The following is a 16,096-nucleotide window of genomic DNA, read 5'->3' as shown; positions in this document are numbered from 1 at the left end:
CATTCCTGGCAGCTCAGTCGGGCTGATTGAGATCACCGCGTTGAAACTGCGGCGTCCCAATCAGCTTACAGGACAGCGGGAGGGTCCTCACCTTCCTCCTCGCTGTCCGATCCCTTCTGCTATGCTCCAGCCTGGCTCACCAGGCTGGAGCAATCGAGTGCAGATAACACTGATCAATGCTGTGCTATGCCATAGCATTGAACAATGTATGCAATCAGAAGATTGCATGTAATAGTCCCCTAGGGGGACAAAAAAATGGTGTGTAAAAAAAAAAAAGTTAATAAATGTAAATTAACCCCTTCCATACTAAAAGTTTAAATCATCCCCCTTTTCCCAAATTCCATATAAAAAATATGTAAACATAAGAAAAATAAACATATGTGGTGTCACTGCGTGCGTAAATGTCCGAACTATAAAAAATATAAAGTTAATTAAACCGCACGGTCAATGGCGTATGCGTAGAGAAATTCAAAAATCCAAAATTGCGTATTTCTGGTCATTTTATGTACCCTAAATAACTAATAAAAAGCGAACAAAAAGTCCCATCATAACAAAAAGGTTACCGATAAAAAATACAGATGACGGCGCAAAAAATTAGCCACCATATAGCCCCGTATGTGGAAAAATAAAAAGTTATAGGTGGTCAGAAGATGACAATTTTAACCCATTAATGACCATGGACGTCTATGCTCGTCCAATGGCTGATTCCTGTAGCTGGGGGCTACATGCAGCAATCGCCGCGGGCGGCTATTAACCCTTTAGATCGCTGCTGTCAAAGTTGACAACGGCGTATAAAGGCACCTTTATCCTATCCCTGGTGGTCCAGTGGGGTGGATCGCAGCGCGATGGGGGGGGTCGATCCACTGCTGAGGTAGCCTGAGAGGTTACGTCTCCTGCTGCGGTGGATCCTGCGCTCTGAATGATAATGCCTGGCAGGACCAGGCTTTACCAATCAGGCGCAGAGCACACAGATCAATGGAATTCTATGGAATCCCATTGATCTATATGAAGAATCAAATGATTCCTCCTAAAAGTCCCCTAAAAGGTTTAAAAACACACACATTAACCCCTTCCTTATTAAAAGTTTAAATCACCTCCCTTTTCCCAAATTCCATATTCCATAAAATAAAAATAAACATATTTGGAATCGCCGTGTGCGTAAATGTCCGAACTATAAAAATATATTATAAATTAAACCGCACGGTCAATGACGTACACACAAAAGAAATCTAAAGTCCAAAATAGCGTATTTTTGGTCACTTTTTATGCCATAAAAAAATAAATAAAAAGCGATCAAAAAGTCAGATCAAAACAAAAATGGTACCGATTAAAACTTCAGATCATGGTACAAAAAATGAGCCCTCATACCACCCCGTACGTGGAAAAATAAAAAAGTTATACGGGTCAGTAGAGGACAATTTTAAATGTATTAATTTTTCTGCATGTAGTTATGATTTTTTTCAAAAGTACGACAAAATCAAACCTATAAAAGTAGGGGATCATTTTAACCGTATGGACCTACAGAATATAGATAAAGTGTCATTTTTACCGAAAAATGTACGTCGTAGAAACGGAAGTCCCCCCAAATTTACAAAATTGTGTTTTTTCTTCAATTTTGTCGCACAATGATTTTTTTTTCCTGTTTCGCAGTAGATTTTTGGGTAAAATGACTGATGTCACTGCAAAGTAGAATTGGTGGCGCAAAAAATAATCCCTTATATGTATTTTTAGGTGCAAAATTGAAAGAAGGAAAAAGCGAAATTTCAAAAATGGAAAAACCTAACGTCCTTAAATGGTCACTCTCATTAAAACTTATTTTTGCTATTGCACTCCTTATGGTAAATAAAAAATATTTCTAATATACTTTGTTTAAAAAAAATGACATTTTTATTTGTGCTTAAAAAAGCTCAAGAGCACATTTTCCCCCATCTTATACACAGACTTTGGACCGAAGCCCAAACACGAAGTGCAGTCTGCAGTGCTGAGGGGGGGGTATCCAACCAACAGCATATGGCAGTTAAGTGTGAGAGGAGCTTTGATTGGATGAGGCTGGACACATACCCCTCAGCACTGCAGGCTGCACTGTTTGGATTTCGGTCCAAAGTCTGTGTATGAGATGGGGGGAAAATGTGCTCTTGAGTTTTTTTAAGCACAAATAAAACATAGAAAACGTCATTTTTTTTTTTTTAAAGAAAGTGTATTAGAAATATTTTTTATTTACCATAAGGAGTGCAATAGCAAAAATTAGTTTTAATGAGAGTGCCTATTTAAGGAGATAAACTCAAGAAACATCATATTGGTGACAAACCATAATTGGTCAAGCTTTATCAATTTTTAACCCTTTTTTTAACCCCTAAAACATGCAGCATTCTTTTTAGTATTTATCTTGTTTTATTTTGTTTAGTACCTCTGCTGTCTGACTACTTCAAGGTCTTTAACAGACAAACTGGCTTTTGATGTTGGTCTTCAAGAAGATGCCTCAGGTATAACTGTGACTACATTCTGAAGAAATACACCTAGACATTCGGAAAATACCAATATGTAGATAACCCCAAGGGGATGTACCACACCAATGTTACACCTACACGACACTCCCAAGACCAATAGTTGTACAGAGTACCACAAAAATGGCTGGAAATTATATATGTTATTTATTGTATGTAGTCACTACATAAACAATGAAAAGCAACATGTGGAGGAAGGAGGACAAATAGTAAAGCTTTATAGTGCCAAAAAAGCATGTGATACAGTATTTACACTTACAAGGTATATTTACAAATAAAGTGTCAGTGGTGCTTAAAGGGTAGCTCCCACCATCACTTTTTTTCTTTTTTCTGTCCCTGCCAATTACCCATCTATCCCTAACCCCCTCCCTGCCTTTAATTTTTTTTTTCCATATAAAAAAAATCCTTTTTCCCCAGCAGGCACCACGTCACTGATGCCTGCTGGGGCCGACACGTTCGCCCCTAGTTCACCTATACAGGGTGTCTCCAGCTGTTTCCCCACTGCAACTCCCAGCTTGCCCTGACATCTATTGGCTGTCAGGGCATGCTGGGAGTTGTAGTGGGGAAACAACTGGATGGATACTGTATAGCTGAAAACAGTATCTGTGATCGCTGTGCACGTCCTGCTCCCTGCCGCGCAGCCCGCAACCCCCACCGCCCCCCCCCCCCGTCGCGCCGCTCAACTCACTCCCCACCCCCCCTTAGTTCAGCTATTCATTGTCCCTCCAGCTGTTTCCCCACTACAACTCCCAGCTTGCCCTGACATCTATTGGCTGTCAGGGCATGCTGGGAGTTGTAGGGGGGAAACAACTGGAGGCATACTGTATAGGTGAATGGCCGCACATCCCGCTCCCGCCGCGCAGCCCGCAACCCCCCTGGCCCCGCTGCGCCGCTCAACCCACTACCCCCCCCCGCAAAGGCACAAAAACACATTGAAAACAGACACAACATAGATATTTTTACCTGTCGCCGGGAGCCGGGGCCTGCCAGGGAGCCTGCACGCGTCCTCTTCTTTCAAAGCGCTCGCTCCCGCCTGTCTGATTGACAGGCGGGAGCGAGCACCGCAGTGAATTAATTCCGACTCATTGCCAGGCTTCAACGAGTCGAAATTCATTAGTGACGTCACTGCCCAATGCATTCGGCCACTAGGAGGGCGACCCCTAGTGGCCGAATTTAAAAGTGATTTTAAACTGTTTTAAAATCACTTTTTTTTTATTAAAGTATATTAGAGCTAGGTTGTGGTACTTAAGTACTACAACATATCAATTTTTTGATTTCATGACATTGCCCATATATATATATACCGTATATCATAATGTCAACAGGTACAGAAGGGATTACAAAAATAAAATTCCCCTAATAGTTTACAAACAGTAAGGCTAGCCTAACAAAAGGTAATAAATATGCATTACTTCCTAATGCATACTAAAATATATCCCAAAAATAAAAGGTCCCAGTTGGAAAGGCCTCCACCTTCAACTGTAAACAGCAAAGGTCATTTCTTACATATGATACCCAACATTTTAGATTTAACCTTAAAGCTCATTCTTTTTTTTGAATAGGTGAAGCTTGTTGGTGGACCATCCATCCAGCATCCAAACAGCGTTCGGAAGGAGAGAAGGTGCGAATAGGTGATGATTTGATCCTAGTGAGTGTATCCTCCGAGAGGTATCTGGTAAGTTCAAAGATACTTTGTGTTCCTTGATGTAAATTTACAGATTTGCTCACTAATTTCTACCTGTTATCTATGGCTATATACAATAGAGAGAATTTATCATTTTATCATTTGCGACTTTTTCACACCTTTTTTTTTAGCTTATACTTTCTTGTTCCTGCCATACTTAATTGCATATAATATTTCAAACTGTAGTGCAATATCTGATGAATTTGCACACTATTTGACATGTGGTTTCTATACCACCTATCGAGTAAAGTGGAAATGCGCAAAAGATTACTCTATATCAGTGGTTCTTAACCTTGTTGGAGGTCCTGAACCCCACCAGTTTCATATGCGCATTCACCGAACCCCTCTTAATTGGAAAAATAAAATATGAATTTTTCAAATTCAAAACATAGGAGGTATATATTTAAGTATATATTTATACCTAGGTGCCCAAAATGAACAAAACCATTAAGAACAAAGAACAAAACCACGAAAACATGATTTTCACACAAAAACATAATGAATATTTACTGCAAATCAGTGACTTCTGCTGTTGTCTTTCAGAGACCAGTTCAGAAATGCTTTACCTTGGCAAGTGCCACTCTCATGTCATTTTCTCAACAATGGCAGTGTTCCCCCACATTAGGCAGACAGTGTTCCCGAACATTAAGCAGGCAGTGTTCCCCCACATTAGGCAGGCAGTGTCTCCCCCCACATTAGGCAGGCAGTGTTCCCCCACATTAGGCAGGCAGTGTTCCCCCACATTAGGCAGGCAGTGTTCCCCCACATTAGGCAGGCAGTTTTCCCCCACATTAGGCAGGCAGTGTTCCCCCACATTAGGCAGGCAGTGTTCCCCCACATTAGGCAGGCAGTGTTCCCCCACATTGGGCAGGCAGTGTTCCCCCACATTAGGCAGGCAGTGTTCCCCCACATTAGGCAGGCAGTGTTCCCCCACATTAGGCAGACAGTGTTCCCCCACATTAGGCAGACAGTGTTCCCCCACATTAGGCAGACAGTGTTCCCCCACATTAGGCAGGCAGTGTTCCCCCACATTAGGCATGCAGTGTTCCCCCCACATTAGGCAGGCAGTGTCTCCCCCCACATTAGGCAGGCAGTGTTCCCCCACATTAGGCAGGCAGTGTTCCCCCCACATTAGGCAGGCAGTGTCTCCCCCCACATTAGGCAGGCAGTGTTCCCCCACATTAGGCAGACAGAGTTCCCCCACATTAGGCAGACAGAGTTCCCCCACATTAGGCAGGCAGTGTTCCTCCACATTAGGCAGGCAGTGTTCCCCCACATTAGGCAGGCAGTGTTCCCCCACATTAGGCAGGCAGTGTCTCCCCCCACATTAGGCAGGCAGTGTTCCCCCACATTAGGCAGGCAGTGTTCCCCCACATTAGGCAGGCAGTGTTCCCCCACATTAGGCAGGCAGTGTTCCCCCACATTAGGCAGGCAGTGTTCCCCCCTCATTAGGCAGGCAGTGTTCCCCCCTCATTAGGCAGACAGAGTTCCCCCACATTAGGCAGGCAGTGTTCCCCGACATTAGGCAGGCAGTGTTCCCCCCACATTAGGCAGGCAGCGTTCCTCCACATTATTCAGACAGAGTTCCCCCACACTAGGCAGACAGTGTTCCCCCACATTAGGCAGGCAGTGTTCCCCCACATTATGTAGGCCTGTGGCCTTCAACCTGCGGACCTCCAGATGTTGCAAAACTACAACTCCCAGCATGCCCGGACAGCGAACGGCTGTCCGGGCATGCTGGGGTTGTAGTTTTGCAACATCTGGAGGTCCACAGGTTGAAGACCACTGATGTAGGCAGTGTTCCCCCACAGACATACAGCCTCCAGCCATATACAGTGTATGGCTGGAGGCTGTATGCCTGTGTACTGCCCACTTCAGTGCTCCGACCACCGCTCCGGCTATAGCAGTAGGTCTCGGGACCGGTGGTCAGTGCACCGAAGATGACGTGCCGCTGGTTACTTACCAAGCTGTCCAGCGGGCGTCTTCCTCCTTCTCTATCCTCTGGTCCTCGGCGCCTTCGTTTCCATGGGCGCACGGGATATCAGTGACTTCCCAGCGTGCGCTATGTCCCGGCGGCCCTGCGTTTTTAAACTTAATGTGGGGCCGCAGGGAGTTAATAGTGATGGGGGGAATTGCCCCGTCGCTACAGGACGGGCAAACACCGGCTCTGCTCGGGGCCCCTGCCAGCTTGGGGCCCGTAGCAATTGCTTGGTTTGCCTGTCCTGTTGTGACCTCCCCCGCCAAACCCCCGGGACTGACTCACCGAACCCCTGGGGTTCGATCAAACCCAGGTTAAGAACCACTGATCTATATTGACCAAGAAACTGGCAAGCCTTGATAAGATTCTCCCCTATTGTGCTTTTCCATTATTACTAGACAATTTCTTTGTATTTTAACAGCACCTCTCCACAGCAAGTGGGGACCTTCAGGTGGATGCTTCATTCATGCAGACTCTATGGAACATGAATCCAATTACCTCTGGTTGTGAAATAGCTGAAGGTATGTAACCAAATTTTCTTACTGTAAGTTATGTAATGCGGTAGTCTGGCTTTGTAGCTCCTATGGTTGAGATGAGGCAAACCCTAAAAAACTTCAACTATGTACCTGACCAATACCTGAACAGTGTCACTCTTATCCATAGACTGAATATGGTATTGCTTGGGGGGTATAGATATATGGGCGTAGAGGAAGTAGCCAGGCACTAGTGCTTGAGTGGACCAAATGTCCCTCTACCACACACAGTACGAAGACAACAGTATGATACATGGCATAAGGTAGATGAGGTTTGCATTAAAGGGTTGAAAAACTTTTTTTTAAAGTCAACTGGTGCCAGAAAGTTAAACATATTTGTAAATTACTTCTATTTCAAAATCTTAATCCTTCTAGTACTTATTAGCTGCTATATGCTGCAGAGGAAGTTGTATAGTTCTTTTCTGTCTGACCACAGTGCTCTCTGCTGACACCTCTGTTCAGGTCAGGAACTGTGCAGAGCAGGAGCAAATCCCCATAGCAAGCCTCTCCTGCTTTAGACAATTCCTGACATGGACAGAGGTGTCAGCAGAGAGCACTGTGGTCAAACAGAAACAAAAATCAAAAAGAAAACAACTTTCTCTGTAGTATACAGCAGCTGATAAGTACTGGAAGGATTAAGATTTTTCATAGAAGTAATTTACAAATCTGTTTAACTTTCTGGCACCAGTTGATTTAAAAAAAAAATAATAAAAAAAAAAATTAAAAAAGTTTTCCACCAGAGTTCCCCTCTAAAGGCCCAAATGCTTCTGAGTATTTCGGCTTAGTCTCAATCCAGTACACAGCTTACATAGAAAAATGGCTCTGTTTCTAGAAAAATGGGCTATCCAGTAAAACAGCACCATACCTGTCCTCAGGTTGTGTGTGGTATTGCAGCTCAGGTCCGTTAAAGTAAATGGAGCTAAGTTGTAATACCACACTTAACCTGAGGACAGGTGTGGTGTTGTTTTTTGTGAGAAATTACCTGGATAATCCCTTTACCCCTAAACCAGCCCTTTATTGCACAATAGGCCCTTCATAAACAACTTCTATTCTATATATAATCAATATCAAAGAAGTGCTATGCGATCTCTAATATCTAGTTGTAACAAATATAAGAATTTGAACTGATACATAAACATTTTGGATATTGCCACAGGATTCTTAACTGGTGGAGATGTCCTACGCTTGTTTCATGGCCACATGGATGAATGTTTGACCATTTCATCTACAGACCAAGGAGAGGAGCAGCGTAGGTCAGTCACATTCTATATCTTCTACCCAGCAGTGTGGTTCAGTGATCTAGTAGTTAAATTCTCTTTCCTCTGTTCTCATTTCTACAGGATAGCCCATTACGAAGGAGGGGCCGTGTGCTCCCATGCTCGGTCCTTGTGGAGGTTGGAGCCTTTGAGAATTAGGTAATTATAAAACCGCTCTACTAATTTTAGCTCTAAAATGCAGAAACATCAAAATATTGAATTAAATTCACAATCCAGAAGTTCGGTTTTTCTAGTCGCCTATCCCAGGAGGGCTGGCATTAGCTTGGTATTGTAGAATGATGCTAATAAGAAGATCTCTATGTCACTCATTTTACAGTTGGAGCGGGAGCCACTTGAGATGGGGACAGCCATTTCGGGTGCGTCACGTGACTACGGGGAGATACCTGGCCCGAGATGAGGAAAAGGGCCTAATACTTTTGGATGCTGAGAAAGGCAACACCAAGGCCACTTCTTTCTGCTTCCGGGCTTCTAAGGTAATGGTGATTGCAGACATTCTTGACAACAGGGGAACAAATAAATTCTACAATTTGCCGATTTGGACCAACAATACATCTGTCAGAAGTGTTGATATAATGGCCCTGATTTACTATTGTAAACCCGACATGTTGTTGTCTTGTGCGCCTGAATTTGCGCCAGAATTGAAAAAACCTGACAAACTCTACATTTTACTCAGAAAACTCGAAAAAGGGGTGTGGTTGTCAGGAAAAGGGGGTGGGGCCACTGAAAAGGGGCGTGTTCCAGACATTTTCACAAAAACTCAACATATTTACTAAGGTTTCCACAGAAAATGTGGTGGATTTCAGCTGAGGAAAACCCTACAGATCAGATGTGTAAAAAAAAATAGGCAAAATGTAGGGAAAAGTGGAAAATGTAGGGAAACCTTAGTAAATACAGTGGAAAAAAAATTGTAGGGAATTAAAACCCACAAAGAAACCTACACAACACTTTCAGTAAATCAGGGCCATTGTGTTTAAAGGAAGCAGTTACCTTACGGGTCATGTGCATGTGAACGCCCAAATGCCACTTATTAAGAAATAAATATTATAATATCTGAATGTCATTTTAAAATTTTCTTTATAGGGTGGGTACCAGGAACACATGGGAACAGAGTTCCTGCACTTTTTCTAGAGCAGGAAGACTGTTCCCATTAGCAGGAGTCCTGCAGGATGAGGCCTTGAGTGGAAGTAGGGTCGCCACCTGGCTGGTATTTTGGCCACCTTGCTGGTATTTATATATATATATATTACCAGCAATGCATTGGCCGGCATTTATGCAACCAATCCTCCAACTCCCGGAACGTTACACCCTAACCTTTTGATAAATTATGCAACCAGAGTACTTCCAGCTGTTGCAGAACTACAACTCCCAGCATGCCCGGACAGCCATTGGCTGTCCGGGCATGCTGGGTGTTGTAGTTCTGCAACAGCTGGAGGCACCCCTGGCTGGAAAAAACAATAACCTATACTATATGGTCCAACATGCTGGGAGTTGTAGTTTTCGTTTGAGGCAGCTGCTGAGCCACAGGCTGTATCAGGGAATGCTGGGAGTTGTAGTTAGTAACTAAGTGTAACTGCCGAATTCAATAAAAAAAAAGAAAAAGATCAAAAAGTCACATCAAAACAAAAATGGTTCTGATAAAAAGTACAGATCGGGGGTGTAAAAAATTAGCCCTAATACAGGAGAAATAAAAAAGTTTTAGGGGTCAGAATAGGACACAATTTTCCCCGCATATGTGTATCCTGTGATGTCATGCATATATAATTAATTATGCAAATTAGCGTGTCCGGTATTTTTTGGCAAGAAAGGTGGCAACCCTAAGAGGAAATCTTGGGTGAGTTCCCACACTTTATTCTCAGGACTTGTCCTTGGTGGGCACTAGTATTACAAGTAACAAGTAAGGGCCCTGTTACAGAATTTTCTAGGTCCTCCAGTGAAAGAGATTCTTTCTGTTAATCCCTGTTCAGTCTATAGACAGAACTTACAAATAGGGGAAACCCCTCTATTAAAGGAGTACTCCAGAATAGGAAAATTGTCCTCCATACTGCCAGCAGTAAAAAAAATAGAGGTACATACCTTCCTTTGCTCCCCCGGTGCCTCCGGTAACCCGCTCCGGTCTCCTCCGCGATCCTCTTCCTGGTTGCCGGTGGTCGGCGAGTCATACTGCACTCAGCCAATCACCGGCCGCAGCGAAGTCCTGACTCGGCCGGTGATAGGCTGAGCGGTAGTGGGACGTTTTTGGCTCCGGCATCAGGTGCCGGTCGCCGGCCGAGTCGGGACTTCGCTGTGGCCGGTGATTGGCTGAGCGCAGTATGACTCGCCGACCACCGGCAACCAGGAAGAGGATCGCGGAGGAGACCGGAGCCGGTTACCGGAGGCAGCGGGGGAGCGAAGGAAGGTATGTACATCTTATTTTTTTTTTTACTGCTGGCAGTATGGGGGGCAATTTTTCTATTCTGGAGTACTCCTTTAACTTCGAATGTCCTGATTGTCACATATATATTTTAAGCCAGACAACATCTGTAAAACAATAAAAACAATTGACTTATAATGGCTCTCTATGAACCTCTACAGGAAAAGTTGGATGTTGCACATAAGAGAGATGTGGAAGGGATGGGCCCTGCTGAGATCAAGTATGGAGAGTCCATGTGCTTTGTCCAGCACGTCCAAAGTGCTCTTTGGCTCACATATGGTGCTGCGGATTCTAAAGTGGTCCGTTTGGGTCCTGTAAAACGCAAGGTAACTTCTATCCATAAAGAAGGGTTTCCTCAAATTCAGGTGGTTGATGCCTCTCAGGTGTTGATTTCTCTCTTTTATTTTTCTGTCTCTCCCTTTCCATGTACTTTGCATTGCCTCTTTAAGGCTATCTTGCATCAAGAAGGTCACATGGATGATGCTTTGTCCCTGTCACGTTCTCAAAGAGAGGAGTCTCAAGCTGCAAGAATGATATACAGCACAGCTGGGCTTTTTAATGTCTTCATCAAGTGAGTCCTTCAGAGTCTCAATTCATATTAATAGTTGCATATGGGTCACTGCGTATTACAGCCAGCTTCAGAACTATGACACGCATATTGATGTACAATACATATGTCTTTATAATATAATGCTTAAATGCCAATGACTGCGAAGATGTTTAAAGAAGAGCTCAGCAGCATAGGTACTATTAGATATTCCTTATCTTAAAGGGGTACTCCCATGGAAAACTTTTTTTTTTTTTAAATCAACTGGTGCCAGAAAGTTAAACAGATTTGTAAATCACTTTTATTAAAAAAAATCTTAATCCTTCCAGTACTTTTTAGGGGCAGTATACTAAAGAAAAATCCAAAAAAGAAATGCATTTCCTCTGATGTCATGACCACAGTGCTCTCTGCTGACCTCTGCTGACCATTTTAGGAACTGTCCAGAGCAGCATATGTTTGCTATGGGGATTTTCTCCTACTCTGGACAGTTCCTAAAATGGACAGCAGAGGTCAACAAAGAGCACTGTGGTCATGACATCAGAGGAAATGCATTTATTTTTTGGATTTCTCTTTAGTATACAGCCCCTAAAAAGTACTGGAAGGATTAAGATTTTTGAATAGAAGTGATTTACAAATCTGTTTATCTTTCTCGCACCAGTTGATTTAAAAATAAAAAGTTTTCCATGGGAGTACCCCTTTAAAGGGGTACTCCGGTGAAAAACTCTTTACTTTAAATCAACTGGGGCCAGAAAGTTATACAGATTTGCAAATTACTTCTATTAAAAAATCTTAACCATTCCAGTACTTTTCAGCTGCTGTATACTACAGAGAAAGTTATTTTCTTTTTGAATTTCCTTTCTGTCTGACCACAGTGCTCTCTGCTGTCCAGAGCAGGAGCAAATCCCCATAGCAAACCTCTCCTGCTCTGGACAGTTCCTGGCCTGGACAGAGGTGTCAGCAGAGAGCACTGTGGTCAGACAGAAAAGAAATTAAAAAACAAAATAACTTCCTCTGGAGCATACAGCAGCTGATAAGTACTGGAAGGATTAAGATTTTATTTTTTAATAGAAGTCATTTACAAATCTGTTTAACTTTCTGGCACCAGTTGATTTAAAATAAAATAGTTTTCCACCGGAGTACCCCTTTAATATTGAAAGACGCTAATCCAAAATAAACTTTACTATAGTAAATTTGGCTGGTCTTTTTATATGAGGGCCGCATACAGTTGAGGGGAAGATGATAGGCTCGGAGGTATATTGTTCTTTTTTATTAAATTTTTTTACTTGTACCAGTAATTGCATATTAAAAGCTGCTTAGCTACTTAACTGGACTTGTATACAAAGCATGTGAGTCCTTCTTCCCCCACCCACACATAGTGATTGACAGCTTCTCTTGTACAACTTCATATAGGAAAAGCTTTCAATATGTGGCAGACGGAAACAGGACTCACAGGCTTTCTCTATAAGTGAGCAGGAAAATGAGGACAGAAGTACTGAAACTTATAATTGACAACTTTATATTCCCAAGTTCAGCATCTCTCCCTTTATCCTATGCTAAACAAAAATCTCCAAGGAAAGTGGAATTCTGGCGCTGAAGGACCAGACAAGGTGGAGACAGTAAAACATTTATACCCAGTATGCAACGCGTTTCGCGCATGTGCGCTTCATCAGGCATCAGATGCCTGATTAAGCGCACATGCGCGAAACGCGTTGCATACTGGGTATAAATGTTTTACTGTCTCCACCTTGTCTTGTCCTTCAGCGCCTGAATCTTTGTCTTTTTCTTTATCCTATGCTGGCCTCGGATAGGAGACTTGACAGAGCCCCTAATATATATACCCTATGCCAGTGTTCTTCAACCTGTGGACCTCCAGATGTTGCAAAACTACAATTCCCAGCATGCCCGGACAGCCGTTGGCTGTCCGGGCATGCTGGGAGTTGTAGTTTTGCAAAATCTGGTGGTCTGCAGGTTGAAGACCACTGCCCTATGCTAATCTCTCTCACCTGTTTCTCCTTTCTTTTGGGTTTAGCATGAATTTGACATATGGGAAAATGAGATATTAGGCTATTTCTGTATAAAACAATGTTAATTTGGAATTTTTAGTGTGCATGTTTTTGTTTTTACATCTCGCTTTTTATATTCAGAGGCTTGGACAGTTTGAGTGGAAAGAACAAGCCTTCCAAACCGGTCACATTGCCTATTGAAATGGTTATCTTAACCTTGCAAGATCTGATTGGTTACTTCCAGCACCCAGAGGAGGATTTACAGCATGAGGAGAAACAGACCAAGTTACGGTCCCTGAAGAACCGTCAAAATCTCTTCCAGGAGGAGGTAAGAGTTTGTCAGATACCAACTATTCTGGACTTAAAAAGTAGCTCCCACCATCTTTTTTATTTTATTTATTTATTTTTTTCTTTCCCTGCCTATTGCCAATCCATCCTTAACTCCCTCCCTGCCTTAATTTTTTTTTAAAACATTATAAATGCCTTTTTGTCTGCCTGGTAGTGTGCTCAGTGATGTCGCGCCAGCTGGGGGGCGGGGGACTTCCGCTCTGAGTTCACCTATACAGGGTGCCTCCAGCTGTTTCACCACTACAACTCCCAGCTTGCCCTGACATCTATTGGCTGTCAGGGCATGCTGGGAGTTGTAGTGGTGAAACAACTGGAGGCACCCTGTGGTGAAAACAATAACTTTGTTATGGCCGCGGCGCTACCCCCGCAACGCCCCCCCCCCGCAAAGCAATACATTTCATGGCCGCGGTGCTACCCCTGCAACGCCTCCCCCCCCCCACCCCGAAAGCAATAAATTTCATGGCCGTGGCGCTAAAATCCCCCCACCCGAAACACACATACCGAAGTGCGTCCTGAGGCAACAGCGGGAGGCGGAGCCGGCGTGTGAGGCCAGGGAGTGTAAAGTCAGCGTGCAGGGGCAGCAGCAGCAGAAGCGACATGGTGTGGGAGGAGTGGCCGGCGTCTGAGGCCAGGGAGCCAATGCGTTCGCTCTCGCCTGTCTGATTGACAGACAAGGAGCGAGCGCAGGCTGAATAAATTCGGACCGATTGCCCGGCATCGGTCCGAATTCAGGCGTGACGTCACGCCAGAATGCAGCCGGCCACTAGGAGGGAGACCCCTTGTGGCCGGATTTCAAAATAAAAATAAAGGTTTTTAATTTAAAAAAAATAATAATAATTAAAGTATATTAGAAATATGTTGTAGTACATCAGTACTACAACATATGAAAAAAAAAAAAAGTTCATGACAGTGCACATTTAACTTTTGGGTTCACAGCTGCCAGGCAGTCCTACAAAGATTCATGGCTACAGTCAGAACTTGTAAGTGGTTTGATTCAGCAGTCTACATTACCTTAGGCCCTCTTCTTCATAGCTAACAGGCAGTAGGAGAGGAGGTAGATAGAAGGGGGTAAAATGCGACAGAAGGATCAGACTGCAGGATCACATATCACAAACCTATTATGCATTGTTTTATGATTTATTATATACACATGCCTCACTATACTGTAATCACTTATGTTAATATGTGCATTCCCTAATGATCCCTGTGATTGATGTATCAAATTTGATGTATCCTATTGTTTATCAATTAAAGTGTACCTCTCATGAAACAAACTTTTTATATATTAAAGATAAAGCTTTTCTGAACAACTTTTTAATTGCTTTTATTTAAAAATGTTTTCCTTCTTTCATGTTTTTTTTTTACTTTAAAAACTTCTCCACTAGGGGTCTCCCTAGCAATCCTGTCAGCAAGCATTTCGGACTCAGTGAGTGAGTCTGAAATCAGCTCGGTGCAGCTCCCCGCCTGTCAGACAGGCAGGAGGGAGTGAGCACTAAGCTTTACACAAGCAGGGAGCAAACAGAGAGGATACATTCCCTCTTCTTTTTTTCACGTTCCTCTCCCCTCTGTCCACTTTCCACATGGCTAATTATATATATGCCCTGCTTATCTCGCTCTCTCCATGGACTTGCCATTGCTCCTGGCAGGAGAGACGGGAAAGTGTCCCAGTCTCAGCGTGTGGCTCAGTGAAGCCGGCGTCACTGAGCCACACGCTGAGACCGGGACACTTTCCCGTCTCTCCTGCCACTGCAGGATCACCTTGATTTATACACAGACGGCGCTGATTGGGTCTCCACATGTTAAATATGGGCTGATTACTTCCCTGGACTAACTGAAAATCATGTTGGGGGCAATTTAAGCCCAAGTGCATCACATTATATATGATATACTTTTTGTTATATACATCTACTACTGAATTTATTGGTTCCCCTGAGGACATCCTTGTGCCTTTTTACTGGCACACGGATAGAAACGCGTTGGAAACAAGGAACAAGTGATATACCACAAGTTAATACCTTTGGTTGCATCTAAGACTAAGTGTGATGTAGACGTATCATGAGGGAGGAGTCTAACTTATCCCTAATACTACTATAGGCTGAGTCCATATTTTTTCCTGTGTATCCATAAGGGATAGAATTGGACTCAACACTCCTTTTCCCTACACATATTTTCCTGGGTTTCACTATTTTCTACTGGTGGATTTTAAAGGAAAATAATAAATGTTATATTTTAGCGACACCCCTATACTTTATTAACTTTCTCCACTGTAGTATTCAGCAGCTAATAAGTACAGGAAGGATTAAGATTTTTTTTATAGAAGTAATTTACAAATCTGTTTAACTTTCTGGAACCAGTTGATTTAAAAAAAAAGTTTTTCACTGGAGTACCCCTTTAAAGCAAAATAAATGCAGGGATAGACTTTGTCAGAGTGGGGAGGGGGATTAGGGAAAGTTTAGATGGTGATAGGTACTCTTTAAGTGTATATGGATCTTCACCTGTGTTCACTCATACTGTGTGTGTGTGTATATATATATATATATATATATACACCTTTGTATATCCACTGGGTAGTTGCTTGAGAAAGGCTGTAATTGCGCTGCCGAAATGTTACCTGTATTTGATGGAATAAAGCCAGACTTCTTTTTCTACACCATTTTGTGAGTGCGGTGGTGATTTTTCCTATTGCTGTGTTTACCTGAGAATCCATACCGGGACCCTTTGCCTGCATGCACCCGTCCTTCATCCTACTCTCTCCAGTGGGAGTGCTGCTTTTGTGTCTTTTTCCTCTACTACATTGGTTTTACAATCTTCC

General features: G+C 43.1%; 1 protein-coding gene across 13 annotated transcripts in view; it reads left to right on the top strand.

Moving 5' to 3' along the window:
* Positions 1–16,096, top strand: part of RYR1 (ryanodine receptor 1) — a 169,619-nt gene that overhangs the window by 43,237 nt on the left and 110,286 nt on the right. For all 13 annotated transcript variants that reach the window (XM_056540397.1, XM_056540398.1, XM_056540396.1 and 10 more), the window contains 9 exons: positions 2,405–2,483; positions 4,067–4,179; positions 6,588–6,687; positions 7,856–7,952; positions 8,040–8,114; positions 8,293–8,449; positions 10,548–10,712; positions 10,836–10,957; positions 13,078–13,264. In XM_056540397.1, the coding sequence (XP_056396372.1) occupies positions 2,405–2,483; positions 4,067–4,179; positions 6,588–6,687; positions 7,856–7,952; positions 8,040–8,114; positions 8,293–8,449; positions 10,548–10,712; positions 10,836–10,957; positions 13,078–13,264 (1,095 nt within the window). The remainder of the gene's footprint in view (positions 1–2,404; positions 2,484–4,066; positions 4,180–6,587; positions 6,688–7,855; positions 7,953–8,039; positions 8,115–8,292; positions 8,450–10,547; positions 10,713–10,835; positions 10,958–13,077; positions 13,265–16,096) is intronic.

The sequence above is a fragment of the Hyla sarda genome, chromosome 9 (genome assembly GCF_029499605.1).
Source record: "Hyla sarda isolate aHylSar1 chromosome 9, aHylSar1.hap1, whole genome shotgun sequence".
NCBI classification, from domain to species: Eukaryota; Metazoa; Chordata; class Amphibia; order Anura; family Hylidae; genus Hyla; species Hyla sarda.
This window is presented reverse-complemented; position numbering and strand designations above follow the sequence as displayed.